The sequence below is a fragment of the Notothenia rossii genome (assembly GCF_949606895.1).
Source record: "Notothenia rossii genome assembly, chromosome: 1".
NCBI lineage: Eukaryota > Metazoa > Chordata > Actinopteri > Perciformes > Nototheniidae > Notothenia > Notothenia rossii.
Genome location: NC_136912.1, coordinates 22,037,347 through 22,056,659, shown reverse-complemented (window position 1 = coordinate 22,056,659; position 19,313 = coordinate 22,037,347). Strand labels below are relative to the sequence as shown.

Here is a 19,313-nt window from a genome sequence, read left to right as displayed (position 1 = left end):
AAAGGATGTCAGTGTGGGGTAAAATCACTTAGTACATGCAGGCTTAAAGAAAGTAATGCTTACAAAGAGGGATGTCATTAAAGGTTTTTTTTTTTTAATGCAAGCGTTGTACATTATCAGTTAAGGGCAAGATAACAAGAGACATGTAAAAAGAGTCAGGAAAATCTTCTTTGTTATTGAAAGAATGAACAACAAAAAAAGTAATAGGAAATAGCTTTTCAAAATATGTTAGTGAACAACAAGTTCCATTGAATTGTCACTTATTCCATTGATACACAGTCTCTGAGATGGATGCAATCATTGTTGTGTGTACATTTAATTCATTTTTTAAGGAATGCTCTATTGTTTAAAAGCGCTTCCTTTAAAAACCCCACATTTGATTCTGAATCAGTGTTTACACACCACTCATTGTCAAACTGCTCCCTCTGCTGGCCTCTCCCTCATCATCTGCAGTGGGCTGGTCCATGGGTGACAGCTGTGCTCTGATTGGCTGCACCAAGAGGAGGCTGCCATGACATAGTGGATGCTGCACAGAATCACTTCTACAGCATCAGCAGACAGCGAACCTCCATCCTCCTCATTATCCCTCTCTCTTTCTCTCTTTTTTCTCCTCCTTTGCCTTTCCTCCTCTCACCACCACCCTCGCTCTCTCTTTTCTCTTCCTTCTCCTCCTCCTTGGACAGACACACAGGCCTGCTCAGGCACTCTGCAGCAGAGGACACACACGCATGCCAGCAGGAATAGCAGCAGCAGCAGCAGCAGCAGCAGCAGGCGGACTGGTAGGTGTGCAGAGGCCTGTCTCCCTCCTGCCGCACAGGCAAGACACTGCGTTCTCCTCTGATCTCCGTCAAGGACTATCTATTTGAGAAGTGTGTGTGCGTGAGAGATGGTATCTAGAAAGTAATCTGGGAGAACTACCACACCCTGCGAGCATTTACTACCTCTGCCGGAGCTACACAGGCTGAATGTTACAGTAGACATGTACATACTTATATCCTCTTCTTGTTTCTGTGTGCATACAGAATGATTTATATTCTCTCTTTCTCTGCTAGAGCTGTTTGTTGTTTTTCCTCCATTCTACAGCTCTGGGATTTGCTTCAGCATTGACTAGGCCTTGTTCTTTTGCACACGTGTATCTTTGCTAATGAGTGTCTTGAATGTCTAACAAAGGTCACACCATTTGGTATGCTGTGTGCATGTATTGTGAGCCAGCCTATGACAGCCTACCTCTTTTTTCTTTCCAACTTCACCACCAGGCTTTCTCTCCTCCTCTCACTACCTCACATCTTCTACCTCACCACTTTCCTCTTTCCTGTCTTTCCAATATTTTCTCATCCTCTCACTCCTTTTCTTCTTTCTTAAAACCTGTCTTTCTCCTCCCTCTCCAATCTCATCTCCATCTCCGCTTCTCGCCTCTTCTGCTTCCGGCTGGCTGGTTTTGCAGGATGCCTTGTTCCAGGCCACTCCGCTAGGCCCCAGCAGCATGGGCGCAGCCTGGGCAGGGAGAGAGAGCACGGATCGGACCCTTCCCCTCAGGACGGGTGCGCTGGCGGGTCACCCTACCTCAGCTTCAGATGGGCGAGGACGCTGAGAGCCCCAAAATCAACCACACCTTCCTGCGAGACTACGTCACAGAAGGTAGAACAGACGGTGTGTCATTGCTGTCTCTGTGGTGTCAGATAACATGCTGGTATGAGTGAGTGGATTCATTTCAGCTTTTTAAGTGCATTATCGTACCACTTCTAAATATAGAGAATGGATGTTGACATTGATCACTTCAGACACTTCATTGTTGGGGCATGTTTTAAAATGTATAATTCATTTTCTCATTGTCTATCCCATCCACATATCTCTGAATTCTCCACCCTCATTTTCCCTGTGCCTACTTAATTTTCTTGGAATCCCATCATCTTTATATCTCTTTCAGCCCTTTGTCTTTTATTCTAATCGTTATTTGCCTCACATTTGTTCTTTTTTTCTTTAGCTGATGTCATCTCTACAGTGGAGTTCAACCAGACAGGGGACCTGCTGGCCACTGGGGATAAAGGTGGCCGAGTGGTCATCTTTCAGAGAGAGACAGATGTGGGTTAAACCTGTAAAATAATCAAAACTATCACCCTATGACCAGGGTGTCCATAGAGCATGACTTATTGGTTACTACCTACCCCCTTAACCCCTGCATGCTGGCTTTACCTGCATATTAAACATTAACGTTCTTCCAAACTTTGTTTTCTTCCTCAATTTCCATGGACAGTCTAAAGGGGAGTCCGAGGAGGTGGGGGAGACAGGGGACTCTGGGGAATACAATGTCTACAGCACGTTCCAGAGCCACGAGCCAGACTTTGACTACCTGAAGAGTCTGGAGATTGAAGAGAAAATCAACAAGATAAGATGGCTGCCACAGCAGAATGCAGCACATTTCCTCCTCTCCACCAATGGTGAGAAACCAGTTAACCAAGGACATAAACTAGATCTCTAAATACAAGCAAGGATTATCTGGTAGACCCGTGTACAGCTTGTTTGTTGAGATATAGACTGATAAAGGCATACGTTTTGATTGATATAAAAAATGACAGGAAGGACTGGCTTCATCCACTACCTAGGGGTTAAATATGACACCAAGCCAGTCATCGGAGTCACATCTGTGGGTCCAGAAGTGGCACCATCCTGCTGCACAATATTTGGTTTTGTGTGAAACCAAATATTGTTATATTTACTTTCATTATATTCCTGTAATAAGATGATCATCTGAATTGCTGTGGAAACTAGCTATTTGATTAATAAATTATTATCAGGTGTCTTCTCCACTGAGTGTAGCAATTATCCTCAGCTTTCTCTCAACAAAATCAACTTCCCGAGATGTGCAAATCTTTCTGCCTGTCACAGATAAGACCATTAAACTGTGGAAGGTGAGTGAGAGAGACAAGAGACCAGAGGGATACAATCTGAAAGATGAGGAGGGACGGCTCAAGGACATCTCCACCATCACCTCTCTGCAGGTACACACATAAATACACACACACACACACACACACACACACACACACACACACACACACACACACACACACACACACACACACACACACACACACACACACACACACACACACACACACACACACACACACACACACACACACACACACACACACACACGGAAGCCCATAAAAGGTCACCATTGTTGCCATCTGCCATCAGGTTAATGTTGTAGCGACCTCATGTGACCCCTGACTCTCTAGGTCCTATATCCTGTGTGTCTTGTTTTTTTTCTATCACCCTATTTCTTACCCCCTCTCTCTTTCCGCCTCTTTCATTCATGCGCTCTCTGTCTTCTTATCCAAGGTGCCGGTGCTGAGACCCACAGATCTGATGGTGGAGGTTCGTCCCAGACGTGTGTTCTCAAACGGACATACCTACCATGTCAACTCCATCTCAGTCAACAGCGACGGGGAGACCTACCTGTCTGCTGATGACCTCCGCATCAATATGTGGAACCTGGGCATCACGGACCGCAGTTTCAGTATCCTTCTTAACAGTTATTGTTTTTTTATATTTCATAAATATTAATTTTTGTATGTAACATAATCTTTTACTCAAGGAAGGTTTGAAATGCCTAGAAATTCTGAAACTGATTGAAAATACAATGACATCTTTATCACTGTTATTAAACTATTAGAGTGTAATCATAGTCTTTACTGCAGCAGCAATGTGAAAAATATAACAGGATGGATTTTAAAGTAAAAATACTTTTGTTAAATACATTTAAAGGTAAAACAATAGTTTAAATACTGTCACAAAAATGCAATATTATTTTTGTGTTTAGTTGACATAAGTCATAATTAAACAAATGACATTTAGATTGGAGCCAGATAACATTTATTTTTCGCTGAATCTATGTATTAAAGTATACTGTTAGTGCACACTAACTCCTATATATGTTAGCGTTCAATTTTATCCCTTGAACTAATAGTGTTGATATGCACTACAAGCAAGTGTATCCAAATGTTTACATGTTCTTAATGCTCACACACAATTCAATTTCTTTAAAAACGCATACAATTGAAATATGCTTTTACATTCCTGCTGATCTCAATGCATCCTTGATGTATATTTAATATACAGTAAACAGCCAGTGACTATGGTAAGATTGTGTTTCGATTAGAGTGCTGTGTGTTCAGCGTAGGCCGTAGCTTGTAGGAAGGGGGGGGGGGGGGCATGTGGTGATTTCCCATTCAAATGGAAGCTGACCTAGAAAATCAAAGAAGCATCTATGGAAGAAGAGTTTAAATTATTCACTCAGCAGTACACTTTCTACTGAACCACACAGGACTGACACAAATAGAACAGAGAGAGGAGCGCAGTGTGCATGCACATTGGGGGTCGGTTGGGAAGCATTTTTTGGGGTTGTGATTATAAATTGATCTGTTGGGAGAACATGTTGGAACTGAAGAAATCAAACATTCATACAATACTGAAAAGGATGTAAGATAAATGTGATGTCCCTCACTCTGCCCTATTGTCTATGTCATTCCTCTGCGAATGTGCCTTGTCACTCTACACTTCAAAAGTATTAGGCCATATTCCACAACATGTGTCATCACACTTTTTCTATCCTATAAGCCTTTGATACTCAAGGCTGTGGTTTCATCTCTGTGATATTCAGTCCCTAACAGAACTTTTTCTCAGATATTGTTGACATCAAACCAGCCAACATGGAGGATCTGACGGAGGTGATAACGGCAGCGGAGTTCCACCCCCACCACTGCCACCTGTTTGTGTACAGCAGCAGCAAGGGGACCCTGCGCCTCTGTGACATGAGATCTTCCGCTCTCTGTGACAGACACACCAAACGTGAGCATGTTGTGGACATTCACAACATTTTGCAAAACAAAATATGCAATGATAGTTGTGAATAATCGATCACTCTGTCATTGGTCAGTGTTCGAGGAACCTGAGGATCCAGGGAGCCGGTCCTTCTTCTCTGAGATTATTTCCTCTGTGTCGGACGTCAAGTTCAGCCACAGTGGACGCTACCTGCTGACCAGAGACTACCTCACCGCCAAGGTGTGGGACCTGAACATGGACAAGGGGCCTGTGGAGACGTACCAGGTATGTTAGCGCATCTGCTCCCTGATCTTTGTCTCCTCCATGTGTCAGTGAAAAGCTGAAAATCTTTTCCTCCTTACCCACATTTCTAAAAATGGGGTTACAACGGAGCTGATCCAGATTTGCTGCGGTCATGATGTAATATCGGAAATGTGGGCTGGCTTCAGAAACGTCTCTGTATCAGAAACAATGCGCAACGTGTTTTGGACGTAATATGGTCTTTGTTTACATTAGCAAGCATCGCTAACACTCAGAGCTAACCTGTACTGGAGAGAGTATGCGTTAAAAAAGCAGGGCATACAAAGGAACTCACCTTGTGGTAAACCCGCAAGAGAAAAAGCATTTGAGCTCTATACTGTTTCAGAAATAATCCTTGATGTGGTTTGGAACACAATGTGGCGTTTAATCATGGCAGCGTTTAGCTGAGTATCTTGGTAGAATTCTCCTGCATGAGCTCTCGTCTCTATCTTAAATCTACAGACCCAGAATCAGCACTTCTCTAACAGGACTGAAATAGAGGGGTATGAGGCATGGCTAGAATGGGTGATCTGTTTGGTATTTTGAGCCAAACACTTCAGAGACATGTTTTTTATGTATCTGAGACATATAATACATGTCTAAAAACAGTATAATAGGAGGCCGTTAAATGTAAATAAATATGTCCAGTAACTGTAACCATTGTAGCCTGTATTTGTACACTTTTCATGTTGTTGATCCACTAAACCACCATGTATAGCTCTGATCTACCCCAGGAACTAAGGTTGACTGTCTGCTCAATCCCCAGGTCCATGAATACCTGAGGAGCAAGCTGTGTTCCCTCTATGAAAACGACTGCATCTTCGACAAGTTTGAGTGTGTTTGGAACAGCTCAGACACGTAAGTGGCTGAGATAAATAGCAGCAAAGAAAGACAAAGTACAGTATATTTAATTCCATGAGAAAGCAAAAGAGGGGGAGTGTGTCAGTGTGTTTCTGCTTGCAGCAATCCCCTATATGCTCTGCCTCTGCCATTATCCGACATTTAAATCAATCCCAGAGACAGGCTTTGCAGACATCTAATCAATCCGTGTGCTTTCAATTGACTTTCTTTCTTTTCCCTTTCTTACCCTTCTGTGAACCATACTTTTTCTTCTGTTTGATATTTTCACTGCATTCTCTTGCCCTTCTCAATATGACATCTCTTTATTTCAATCTCTCTTTTCCTCAGCGTGATCATGACAGGGGCGTACAACAGCTTCTTCCGGATGTTTGACAGGGAGACGGGGCGAGGCGTAACCCTGGAGGCTTGGCGAGAAAGTAGTAAACCTCGGGCAGTGCTGCGGACCAGACGTGTGTATAGCGGTGGTAAGCGTCGCCGCGGAGATGTCGGCGTTGACAGCCTGGACTTTACCAAGAAAATCCTGCACATGGCTTGGCACCCATCCGAGAACATCATTGCCATAGCAGCCACCAATAACCTGTACATCTTCCAGGACCGTGTCAACCCTGAGACGCAGTTACAGTGACAGAGATGGGATTATGGACAATTACAGACACAAAGAAGTACAACCAGTGAACCAACAATATTTGGATGTCTTACTGACGACGTTGGAAGTGGACCCTCTATAAGATGATTAAGTAAAAAGAAAGCTGTTTCACATCCGGAGATTGCAACGTCTGTTTGCGTTGCAAGGTCGGAAAAATAATATAATCACAAGACTGTTAGTGTATTTGTTCAACACTGAGATGAGTTGACATCTCCAGAACCCATCAGGACATGTTTTTGGTTCCACTTCTCCCATTTTTAGATCTGCTCCACTGTAGGGGCACTAAAAGAGGTGCGGGGACACCTCTCCATCTGTAATGAGTCCGTGCTGTTGACCACACAATGTTGCACTCCTCACTGATGTGCTCTGGTATCTTTGGACACCATATATAAAGTAGGAGAATGGTAGTAACAGAGAGGGAATGAGATGACGGATTCACAATTATTTTTGCCAGACATTTAACGGAGTGATTTTATTATACAGCTCTTCACAACAACATCCTGAACCCCTTATTTTCTCTCTATCGGGTGACAACAGCAACCGAACCTCTCCTTTTAGAGCAGTGCACTTGGAGATATAATTCATAAATGCCCCATCATTTTTGCCATATCCACTGTGCAATAATAGCACTAACAAAAACACAGTGCAGCAGGATTCCTGCTTTAAGATATTGGCTCTTCTTCTACAGGCACACACTATATTTACTCTTAGCTGTAAATATTCAATGTTCTTTTTTTAAGGTGGAACCAATTTTGGATCCAGACAGCTAAAGGATGCATTTTTTGTCTAGTTAGTACACTGCATATAAACCAGGGATCCAATGTATAGAAGGATTGCACAGTTGCACTATTTCTGTTAAAGACTCGATGAAGGGGCTTCTTTTTGTAGCAGTACATAGAAAGGTATTTCTGGCTGTGGCCAGCTAGGGTTGAATTGTGCACAAACCAACACTCACGGTTTTGTTGTGTATATAAAGCCAATGTTAGTTTTGATTTACGTCCCATTCTTGCCTACATACCTGTGCTGTAAATTACAGGAAATGAGAGCGACAGTGTGTGTGTCGAAGTGAGTCTGATTTGTGATTCTTTCTAAATAGACAATTGTTGAATTTATGCTGAGTGTTATGTTCATTTAAAATGGGCATCAGCAGATTTGGAAGAGGTCTCTCTTGGAATCAAAGAAAGGATGGAATCAAGGCACATTTGTTTTTAGATGAGGCTCCTGATTGAACTAATCAACGTTTTGATGAGGGAGTTTGTGTCCGGTGTGTTTGAAGGTCAAAGCTTATCATCAGTGCAATAGGTTATTATGTACACTGCGAAAAATTACTTTAGCATTCAAACCATGTCTTGTGAAATGATCATGTAACAGATTGGTAATGTTATTATAGCATATACCTCACAGTGCCACATGCAACTCTGAAGAGGATAGCTTAGGATGTAAAGCATTAAGGTGATGACTGTGTTGGACTAAATTCTGTGACTTGGTCAATATTTGATTGTTTACAGTGAAGTGCATTGTTCTCAAGTGGCCTTGGCCCAGGGGGAATTAGAACATCAGTGCAGAGGTGAAGGTTGCACTTTCCAGTACTGATGAATAAACCACAGTTTCAAGGTGAAAGACCTTAGTCCCAGAGAAACGAAGGAAATTCTTAGTATGTTTTACTTGTTTGCTCTCTCCTCACTACTCTCCCCCTTTTGTTTCAAAGTCCTAGATATTTATGTTCTGCTGCTATGTTTTGGTCTTCACTGTCCTCCAGTGTTGTTGAACGCAGAAGCGGTCTTGCTCTGATTTAACAAAGTGTAAAACACAACAAAATCCACAATGACACGACAGGCCACCTGAGGCATTATATTAGGTCCAACTGTCAGTCCTCCTATGGTGAGCGGTAGTTTAGAGCAAGTCAGCTGTAATCACATCAGAACCATCATCACCATCATCATCACCACATGCAATCTGTGAAAGGGTTTGTGTTCAGGAGCACAGCAGCTGCATGTTGCCATTACTCAATGCTACTAGCGTATATATCTATCATACTTTTAAAAAGAAAAGTCTAACATGAAAAAAACACAACTCAAATGAGGTGAATGAAAGGAATGTGCATTAATAAAATAACATGAAATCTGACAAAGTAATGTGTTGGATCGTTTTATGTCTTTGTGTATATATATATTCATTGGACATTTTATTTTTTCATCAATGAAATACTTTCAGACTATGAACCTGAAAAAAGCATCCGTGTGGAAGTTTTGTTTGAAAGGCAAGCACTTTATTACTCATTGCACGCTCCCATAAGCTCCATTACTGAATAAACTCATTCACAGTATACAGGCCCGAAATCAATGATTTTCATTCAAAAGGTGAATTGAGGTTACAGTTTAATACTGTTCATATATATGGCTTTTTATTTATTGCAAGTATTTAATGCTAATCATATGAAAAACAGCCACATCTTTAGCTTTGATTAGACTTTAGCTTTTCTGACAATTTGAAATGTACAGTTCAAAATGATTTAATCTGTTTAAGTCGAATAATTTGCTCAAGCAATAAAGACATACTTAATACTTCTATTTATATAGTGAGGCAACGTTGCATATTTTAAATCTGTGGCAATTTATTCGTTTTTTATTATTATCGCAACACCAGGATAATGTAAAGGCACTACTGGCCCTCTATTTCTACGGAATGAACTCTATTCAATATTTATTTGGTATGTCTACAGTCGGATTAACCACCCAAAAAATAACTTACTTTAAGAAGTTTCACCTACTGGTGAATTCAGTCACTTCACCCTTGACATCTTAGCTGTGGCATTTTGTTGTTGAGTATGAAATACAAACCATGAAACTGAGACTACAGCTGCATACTTTGACAAGTTTGTGGGTTTATATACAGCCTCACTGCAAACGTGAAAAAAAAACTAGGTAAATGTTTTAAGTTTAGTTTCTAAGTTGAAATTGAATGCACATTGTAGCTTAAGGCACAGGACAATCTGATTATCAATTAAAAATAAGATTAAGACCAGAAACTGTTAAGACAAAAGAGCCAGATATTGTTTTGCTAACAGACCCAAGAATAAATAATATGTCACACAACCTACATAAATAAATAGCCAGATGGACATTTACATCACACACATACTGTACTGTACATGCAAACATATTCCTAATATGAGTAAGACATTCCTTAAAAGCAGCAACAATATTGCTTTATCAAAGATACATTTAACTCTGATCTTTGATTCTCAACAAGTGTACCGTATCTTTAGTAGAAATCAGCGCTTAACAAAAGCTACTTTGCATACAATCTGGCACCTTCAAATTACAGATTTGTATCAAATGTAAAACAATACTGGAAATTGAAAGATGAATTTACAAGGTCATACTTTAATGTTGGATAAAAAAAAAATTATACTTTTTTTTGTCTCTGGGTTTAACAGGATTAAAGCAAGTGTGACAGAAGTCTAAACCCAAAGCTGATAAAAGCAGTCAATAACGGTCAGTTAAGGTATGTGAACCATAGAAGTGAATTATTTGTAAACTCATGCACTACCATGAAAAACGTTAAAGTTACGATAACTATTGCATCGTTAAAAAAGCTATACGTAAACATGAACTGTAGATCCATGTAGGATCAAATTGTAAACATTACCACAAGTTACATAAGTAACATGATCACCATGCAAAAAAAAAGAAGAGCATAGTTTCCTGCAGAGATGTAAGTGAATCCTTAATACTTTAGCTTGACTGTCGTGTTGACTTACTTATGTGTTGATTTTTGCTGACAGGAAGGGAGAAAAGAAAAAATCAAAGGCAAACTTCAAGGCTCTCATTGTGGTGCGTCTCCAGTCCCGTTCTATCTTCACCTGCCTGCCTCCAGTCAGCAGAGACGAAACACAGTCCAGACAGCGAATTGCCTTCAACTCGAAGCAAGGAGCTCTGTCTCCTAGACTTCCATCCAACTTGGTGCTGAACTCCACCATATTACCCGGATTTATGTTCAGCAGAACTTGTTTGAACTCATGGCTGGCTATTAGGACTATATCCCTGGCTGGGTCTTCCACAATTGCATCCCCGATCATCCCTACTGTCACCGCAAAGCGGTGGCTGTCAAAGCGCTTGATGTGGCAGGTGTGCTTGGCCAGAGTCTTAATCTCACACATCTCTTCCTCTTCTTGTGTACCGAGCAATATGGGCAGTGAAAAGGTAGCAGATGCATCCAAATTGGCAGCCGTTAGGTTTGCAACTGTATCATTCTTTGGTTCACATTTGGGATACTTCTCTCCATATAAGCAGCGCAGCCAGTCTCCTAAGAACACTGGCAACATGTTGATGACCGACTGTGCCCCGTTATCCGTATCAGCCACCCGGACATGCTTAAAACGGCCTATCCAGGTGACTCTGTGGCCATGCAGGTGGCTACAGAAGAGCTGCGTTTGGGCCTTGCCTTTCAATTCCCAGGCAGGTGGCCCGCACACCTGACTGTACTTTCTCCAAGTCAGTGTGGAATTGTACACTTTCTGTCCCTCTGCATGATACACATAGATAGAGAAGAACAGGATCACCATGGAGATACAGAGTAAGATGAGTTTGACTGGGCCGCGGTGGGTCATTGAGCGGAAGACATCCAGAATAGACATGCTGAACCGTGTCCACAGCCGTAGGGTGACAGGGATGGCACAAACCACCAGGGTCACAATCACCTTCATCAGTTCCAGCTCCAGGAACCACTTGAAGACCTGGATTAAGAGCATGGCAGCGAGGCCAAAAGCCAAAACAGGCAGGGCAAACAGGAAGAGGAAGTAGGCCACACAGGTGCGCATCAGACCCACGGCAGAGGAACTCTGGAGGAGCACCACAGAGAACTCACACCACATGAAGCACACAAGGTATGGAACCAGGAAGCAGTACGTCCCTCTGAAACCACGCATCCTGGCCATGCTGAGGGTGGAACAAAGGGAAAGAAGAGAAAATAAATATATATTTTCAAAGGGCAAAAATAATAATTTAAAAAAGCTGCAGTGGACTTTAAAGCCCATTGACACAATCCAGTATTTGAACTGTTATTAAACACACATCCAATAGAGCACTTTGCTCCTACTTACCTGAAAAACAGATAGAACAGGTAAACATACAGCAGGCAGGGGAGACTGAGCTTCAGCACCACTGACTCCCCTAGTGGCAGTGTGGCAACGGTGCGCCCCAGCAAACGGAGCACTGTCATTTTCTCTGGCAGGAACTGGGTCAGGCAGCACAAAGACGATGCGACCTGGATTAAAAGTACAAACAAAAACTTGATTTAGTTCAAGCTTAACTTTAAAAACTTGAGAATTCACACAAAACAATACTAAGGGTTTCCTTGAAGTTGTCGAAAATCGACAAACCACTAACTTGCTTTATTCTGTGTTGAAGTGTAACTGGTAGTAATATTGGTAAATATACCCTTGTGATTTTATGTTAATAGGATAAAACATGCAAAACTGTGTTTCTGATCATAATGTTGTGCCAGTGTTGTCTAACCTCTATGACCATTGCCCGGCGTGCATACGTCGCAGCAGTGGGGCTGAGGCTCTTGTAGCTGACGGCAGTGAAGAATATGGCCACAGTGGAGAGTTCAGAACAGGGGATCCAGCCCTTATCAGCAACAGGGAAGGAGAAAATGACGAGGAAAACGGACACAATAAAGTAGAGGTATGGTTCAAGGTTGTTCCAGCCAAAGTTGGTCTCTGCTTGCTCCACATCCAGGCTGGGTTCAAAACGTGTCAGAAGCGATGTCAGGGCTCTGAAGTTCTCCCAAGTCTGTGACAGAAAATAGAAGAACAATGATAGGCCAAAGGGAAAAAAAGACATTGCTAAAAGTTATGGAAGGAATATGGGACATTGGGCATTTGGGCACAAACTACTTTTGTTGTGCCTCTTTTTACTCATTAAGTGTGTACTTGAAGTTGTTTTGTGTGTGTTATTTACGTTTCTTTGCATTTGGCATCTCTTAATATTTGGTATGTGTCTCTTCAAGTGAAATCTTTCAGATTACAGCCATGAGGGGCTCTAAATCTTTATGCCCCTGGGCGTGTCCCCATGAATACTTTGGGTTAAAAATAAGATTTTTAATATCCATAAAGCAGTACCACCAAAACTGCAAATTTCGATTTCATGTTATTGCAACAGGTCAGATTTATTATAAAATTGGTGTGATTTTTGACACTTAAAAAAATGACTGTATGACTCCACCTAATGAGTTTCCCACTGGCATAGTTAGTAAAAGAGACGTTGACAAAAAGGAAAACTTCCCACATAATCTTCTTGACAGAACAGAAAACATGTAGCAAGAATGTTTTTTGCAATAAAAAGAAATCACCTTGCTGCTTTGGAAAACACGCAATGTGCAGATGATCATAGAGATGAAGGACAGGTAAAAGACGAGTAAGGGGATGACAAAAGCGAACAAGTCAACTGTCAGGTTACTGATGATGAAAAAGAAAATAAGAGCGTTGACGTGTTGCGTGGGGATGGCTGTGCTCAGCCACTGGACACCGGCCCGAGACGCCCAGTCCACCAGGTGCTGTTTCATCTCAATGATGGCATGCAGCGGGTACTGCAGAATCTGAAGTGAGGAAAAACAAATATACAGAGAGACCAGAGACATTATCATTCAAGAACCAGGAAAGAAAATTATATCAACAAGCATAAAACATCCACAACAAAAGGTAATGAAGGATAATTTAAGCAGTATAGAATGAATTGTTACACTAGCTATGATTACCATTAAGCGTGATTTCATGTCCATGGCTTTTTGCATTCCCCCATTGTCCATCATCCCACTTCGGCCAAAACTCCAAGATCGTTTATAGGCCTTCTTGCATGTTGATGGTACCAGCTCAGCCTTCTGCTTTAAACACAATATCAGAATGGTTACAATTAAACATATAATGTCACTTGTGTCTTTATGATGACACATACATTTTTGCTGATGTGGTCTTTCACCTCCTCTCTTCTGTCATTAGGCGTAGGGCTTTCAGTCTTGGCCTCGACCTGGCTGTCAGTTTGAGATGTAGAGGGGACAATACCTTGTGCATACTTTTTAGTCATCTCTACAAAGTCATCCATGTCCACCATCTGAGAAGCTAAGACCACAGAAAGGAAGCGGTTATAAAAGAAAAGATATTATATTCTTGGTCTGTGTGTGTCCTCTGTCTACTTACACTTATTGTTGACCATGCTCTCCAATACTTTCTGGGTCTGGCCTGAGGTTGGGACAGGATTCCTGCTTGCAGTGCCACCTACTGTTAAAGAACGACCACAACATCACTCAAGTTAAAAATATTTTCCTGGAGGCCTGCATGTAATGTGATATTCTTCAACATGACAGCTGCAAATAATGAAATGACAAAGGGGAATATGTGATATACTTGATCCAATGGAAGCTATCATAACAAGATGCTACTGCAATCTGAGCAGTCCGTAAGGCTGGATTGTTGTCAAAATTCATAAAAGGCTCGATAAGGTGTTGATGTTGTCTTTGTCCACATGACTTTAATTCTGTGTATAGGCATGTTGTTTAAGAAATGTTAAACAAATACAAAATAAAAATAAATAAAATATATTTGCAGGTTAGGTATAACCCTTCATCGTTATAATCTTCTTCTTTTTTTTATATTACAGTTGGATATTCATCTCACCTGGCACTGCATTGACCTGCCCGACATTTTCCAGCATTTCAGACACAGCCACCTTATTCTTCCTCTCAGGATTCAGTTTCCAGTACATCATCATGGCTGCTTTACGCACAGCCAGCTCAAACCTACTCTCTGTTGCCAACTTGCGCACTTGCACCTCATTTTCTGGGGTGATTCCTAGTAGAGGATGACAGACAAAGAACAGTTAAGAAACTATAAGCACCATTACAGTTTATTGTATTTTGTAAAGGTACCTTTTCTCTGGATCCAACAGCGCTGCAGTGCCCTTGATGCACCTTTTCTTCCCTGTTTAGCTGCTTTCATCAGCCAATTAACAGCCAGACGACTATTTAGCTCTGTGTCCTTATCTTCAGAAAGAAGCAAGTAGTGCTGAGCCAGCTGAAATACAGACGGGGAGATGATATTAGCGTGGGGGCTTGATCTAACTTGATCTAAGTACAGTCACACAAAGTCAGCCATTAGTATGCATGATACTCAAGGCACATTATTTATATTTCTTTGGTAGAAAATGGTGACAATCTGAAAGTTCAAAGTTAAGTACATGTAACAAAACAGATGACTAAACAACCCATCATTCCCTGTCACTGTGGCCATCAGTGTCAATGTTTGTCAATGGCAAACAGCCTGGGGGAGGCAGGGCCCTAGAGGCATATCAAGTGACTGTTTTCTAATCTTAACTGTCATTTCATAACTTTCTTCTCTTACAGTTATCATTACATGTGCTTGTTTATAGGGGGACGAGATCATGTGAAACCACATGAATATATTTCTGTCTGTGTTAGATACAACAAGCCTATCATCTCAAAAACCTGATTTATTAGAACGCATTTCAGGTTTCCAAGTTCTTTGTCATGTCATGTCAAGTGGGTAATGTCATGTGCTCAATAATCACAATAGAGCAGTAATTTCCACATTTTGGATCTCAGGTTCCCCTCAGTAATGCTCATTAAATATATATATGTGAAATATCAAATTGACAATGTAGTCGCGCTTCTCTCATACTGTAACTATATACCTTACTTTAATGTACTTTGTATGACTGTATGTTCGCTTAGCATGTCTTACATAATGAACAGCGTGTCTATTATAGTATAGGAGGCAGCATTGGATCATCTTATCTGTTCCTTAATGTATGTACATCCATGTACTGTCTTGGTCTGGGCACATATTTTGACATGTTCCCTTACAAACACACACCCTGTGGTTATTTAGGTTCTTGGTATTTGAAAATACATGACATGTAGCAGAGGAAAGATTAAGCCACTTAGGAATGTACCCTTTCAGAGCTAGTGGGTATTAAATGTAAAGTCTCATCTTCCACCTCAAGCCCCCCCTTTTTCTGCTGCCAGCACCTCTTTTTACATGTACCAGTTAGAAGCCAAAAGTAGGAAAGACAGTGTGCATATTTTAATATTTACAAATTCAGTGCAGTACTGCAATACACTGTAAAAGTGTTCATAATGATTTCTATGTCCGAAACTATTTTGGTGTATCATATGAAAAGCATGGAATCATCTTCCAAGTGGACAAAAATAGACACATGCTCACAACCAGACTGAGGCAACCAGCAGGACTGAAAACAATGCCAAGTGCCAGTCTGGGGGATTTAACTCACCCGGGTCTGGGCTCTGGCATCACCCGCAGTGGCCTTCTCCTCCAACTGCTCCAAAGACAAATCTTCCTCTGGTTCGTCATCTGGAGGTGAACAGAGGGGATCAAAAAACGACTCTCTCAATCAATGGATTACATAAAACTGTCACTGACAAACTTGTATCAGAGAGTGCCTTTAATGAAAGAGCATTGGGACACAGTGCTGATTTGTAAACTATATGTTAATGGCCAGTGATAAATGAATCCCCGTGACTTATCTTGTAACATGAGAATAACTAGAAGTCAGAGTATCAATGTGCAAATAGGTACATCTGTCTTTCTGAGCAGACATCCTGTGACAAGAACAGAGAGCTCCTTCAACACTGTTCATCAATACTATGTCACACCATTGCTTGTAAATTGCATTACGTTTCATAACTGCTTCTGTCAATCCAGTGTCCTTTAAGCACAAGGGTTCATCCTCTTTGCCTGTGTCCCTATTTCAAATGTCACAGCCTCTTATGTACAGCAACAATATTTTACAGTTGTTTGTTTCACTTTTATCATGGGGGAATACAAACATCAGAGTTTAAATGAGTAATTATTCAAATCAGTTACAAATAAACCTATAGGTATCATTAATTGTAAAATGTAAATTGGTTCCTTAAAATTCCTCACAAAAGGCGAGTATGTACCCGATGTCTTCAACAAGACAGAAAGGCTAGCCAATACTAGCATGTGAATCTTTACATAGGCACAGCACTGCTTTTAACTAAATGCTAATGCCAGCAAGCTAACATATTCACAAAGACAATGCTAACATATGGATCTTATCATGCTCTCAGGTGATACGGTACGGGGAAATTGGGTCAATAAAAGGATTACAAAACATTTTAAAAAATGGCATGAAATATTCTCAGAACCATATTTAAAGTATATAAACCTCATAGAAGCGCCAAATAAAAGGACAGGGATCACCAGTCATTATAATTCATGGTCTGGGCACTATGGATGTATGTACAAAAAGTCATGACACTCCAGTTGATATCATGAAAAGCCAAAAATGCCAACCTGCTGTTGGTGCTAGAATAAGGCACCATGGAACCACTAACTCTTCTAGGATTCATCCTTTAGAATATAAGCACAGACATTCATGCCAATGTATCTTATAGTGGCTGAGATATTTCAATTTGGACCACATAGGAGATTAACCAACCTTCAGCATTACTAAAGAAGTTCACCAACGCATGTGTTCATGCACGGCAAAAGGGAAGACGCTGCCAAAGTATTTGTACATATGCTGACTACTTTTAACCTGCCAGTCAAACAGTAAAAAGGAGAAGGTAATGTATATGTGGAGGCCCTTACTCTCTCTAGAACTTCAGTCACTGAGTAAAACCAGTAGTCAACACAGTGTACATGTCGAATGACATGGAGCCATTGGATAGTATAAACACCATTATTTAATTTAATTCAATTGCTGTATTAATGTCTGTTTATATATGACACATTTGATGCATAGAAGCAGCCCAAGTTGCCTTACAAAACAAGTTTAAGGTGACTAAGTAAAGATAAAGAGATGTTTATCCAAGACGGGTTAACTCTGCTTTGATAACTTTTTAGGAGTCTCATTTAATCAAAGACTCAAAGCAAAGGCATTCTTACCATCTTCTATATCCTTTTCATCCTCCTCTGATTTCCTTAGTCTTTCCTGTATTATTACCCGCTTGGCCATGGAGGCAAAGGTGCGTTTAACAGTAGCGCTGGAAGAAGTTGCAGGATCCACAGTGGAAGCAGGAGGGGAGGAAGACTCAGAGGAATCTGTTTGAGTGTTAAGAGCCATGGTAGCAGATGTGAAGGAGACAGATTTGAGTTTGGAAAGGGACGACATTTTGGGGATTTCAGGAGCAGAGCAGTTTGTATTTTTGTTTGGAGGAGGAGAGGAGGGTTTAGGTGCAGGTTCAGAGAGCACTGTGGGACTTAATGGCTTTGAACCCTCTAAAGAAGGAAGGGAAGAAATGGTGGGAATGGATGTTTGAGAGGAGCTAGTTAATTTTCTGGGTTCTGAGGTGGTCTCTTTTGAGGATGAAGATTTTGCAAGGTCAGAGGCAGTAGCAGAGATGTTATTGGAGACTACAGGAGGAGAATTTATGGGGGAGGGAAGAGAGGATCCATCCAGGATAGGGCATGACCCCTGGTTGTTGACAGCAGTGGATAGGACATCATTCTCCATATCTTCTGGAATTAAAAGAAAAAGGTTGTTAGTAAATTATCATGTAGCTAATTTCAAGCATACACTGTAGCAAAGATAATCGAGGTCATTTCTAATATTGAGTGGTAAGTGAAGACACAGCTGTGGGCCTGACACTGTGAGCTCCCGGTCAGAGAGGACAACATCCTCTGAATAGTTTGCACCTAAAACATGACACCTTAGGGAGTTTTGACAGGGATAGAAACAAGAGTGAATCCGTGTCAACATTGTGAAAGAAGAAATACATAGGATAATAGAAACGCTGTTGCACATGCACATGCAACTAAACAAAACGGCAATTGTAAGTAGCAACATTCTGTTGATCAGACACTTTCGTTAGAAATTAAAATATTAAAGGGTTACATTAGAGAAGTTTTACACATGCATCACATGGTAGCCTTCATGTGCGAGTATACAGTACGTGAACTCATGTCAGGTTCATTCTTGTTACTAAACCTGCGCCATGACAGCACTGACTAAAACAAAAAGAAACAACACTTACTTGGTAACTTAGTGAGCAGATGTTCTCAGGATAAAAAGTAAATTGTCCGACTGAATCTAAAAGTTGTATCTGTAGTCCATGCTGAGCTCCATGCAATCCACACAGCTCCTCGCAACAAGACACGCACACTGGCAGGGGCAAAATGCTCATGTGTCTTGTCTATAACAACACCATAACTTTAGGGCCTGCCCTCTTTAAATAGTATCGTCCTTGATAGGGTGAAAAAACTGCCAGTCAAACGACCAATACATCTGATTGGTTAGTATTGGCTTATTGCTTTGTAAACCTGTGAGGGGAATTTTAACAATTTCGGTCGTGTCTTCGAAGGTTTTCTCACCGCTCTCTCTTTAAAATCTTTAAAAAACCAGTAGTGGGTTATTGGTGTCGAATAAGACCATAGTATTTCAACAAAACGTTTGCAGTATTGAAGTGGATTATGGGGTTAAGGGTCAAAAGCTCTAGGCCTACTCTTGAGTCTGACATTTATTCCATATGGCCACAATACAACGGTGGCTTCTGACAAGTAGAGGTAGGTTCCACTTTCACTGGAGGACTGGCAGTGGCCCTGTAAAGAAAATAGTGTAGCTTAAAGCCAAAAGCTGCAACATTATGTACAGCACTTTTAGCTTTACTAAATGAA

At 41.1% G+C, this 19,313-nt stretch overlaps 2 protein-coding genes across 4 annotated transcripts; one reads left to right on the top strand and one right to left on the bottom strand.

The window, feature by feature from the left end:
* The first annotated feature begins 517 nt into the window (after positions 1 to 517).
* On the top strand, positions 518 to 8,960 carry ppp2r2ca (protein phosphatase 2, regulatory subunit B, gamma a). 2 transcript variants are annotated; one of them, XM_079642206.1, is made up of 10 exons: positions 518 to 779; positions 1,445 to 1,638; positions 1,985 to 2,082; positions 2,255 to 2,438; positions 2,887 to 2,999; positions 3,346 to 3,523; positions 4,690 to 4,854; positions 4,943 to 5,112; positions 5,894 to 5,985; positions 6,316 to 8,960. In XM_079642206.1, exons 2-10 carry the CDS (start codon positions 1,575 to 1,577, stop codon positions 6,611 to 6,613), a joined length of 1,362 nt encoding a protein of 453 aa, XP_079498332.1. In that variant the 5' UTR covers positions 518 to 779; positions 1,445 to 1,574; the 3' UTR covers positions 6,614 to 8,960. The 2 variants fall into 2 exon arrangements, with proteins under 2 accessions (XP_079498332.1, XP_079498331.1); XM_079642205.1 differs by having other exon boundaries at positions 1,257 to 1,638.
* On the bottom strand, positions 8,770 to 18,812 carry wfs1a (Wolfram syndrome 1a (wolframin)). 2 transcript variants are annotated; one of them, XM_079642187.1, is made up of 12 exons: positions 18,674 to 18,812; positions 17,586 to 18,158; positions 15,946 to 16,025; positions 14,564 to 14,708; positions 14,313 to 14,486; positions 13,836 to 13,916; positions 13,618 to 13,757; positions 13,397 to 13,522; positions 12,992 to 13,237; positions 12,154 to 12,432; positions 11,739 to 11,902; positions 8,770 to 11,574 (listed from the first exon to the last, which is right to left on the bottom strand). In XM_079642187.1, exons 2-12 carry the CDS (start codon positions 18,151 to 18,153, stop codon positions 10,398 to 10,400), a joined length of 3,180 nt encoding a protein of 1,059 aa, XP_079498313.1. In that variant the 5' UTR covers positions 18,154 to 18,158; positions 18,674 to 18,812; the 3' UTR covers positions 8,770 to 10,397. The 2 variants fall into 2 exon arrangements, with proteins under 2 accessions (XP_079498313.1, XP_079498314.1); XM_079642188.1 differs by having other exon boundaries at positions 13,397 to 13,519.
* Positions 18,813 to 19,313: the final 501 nt, after the last annotated feature.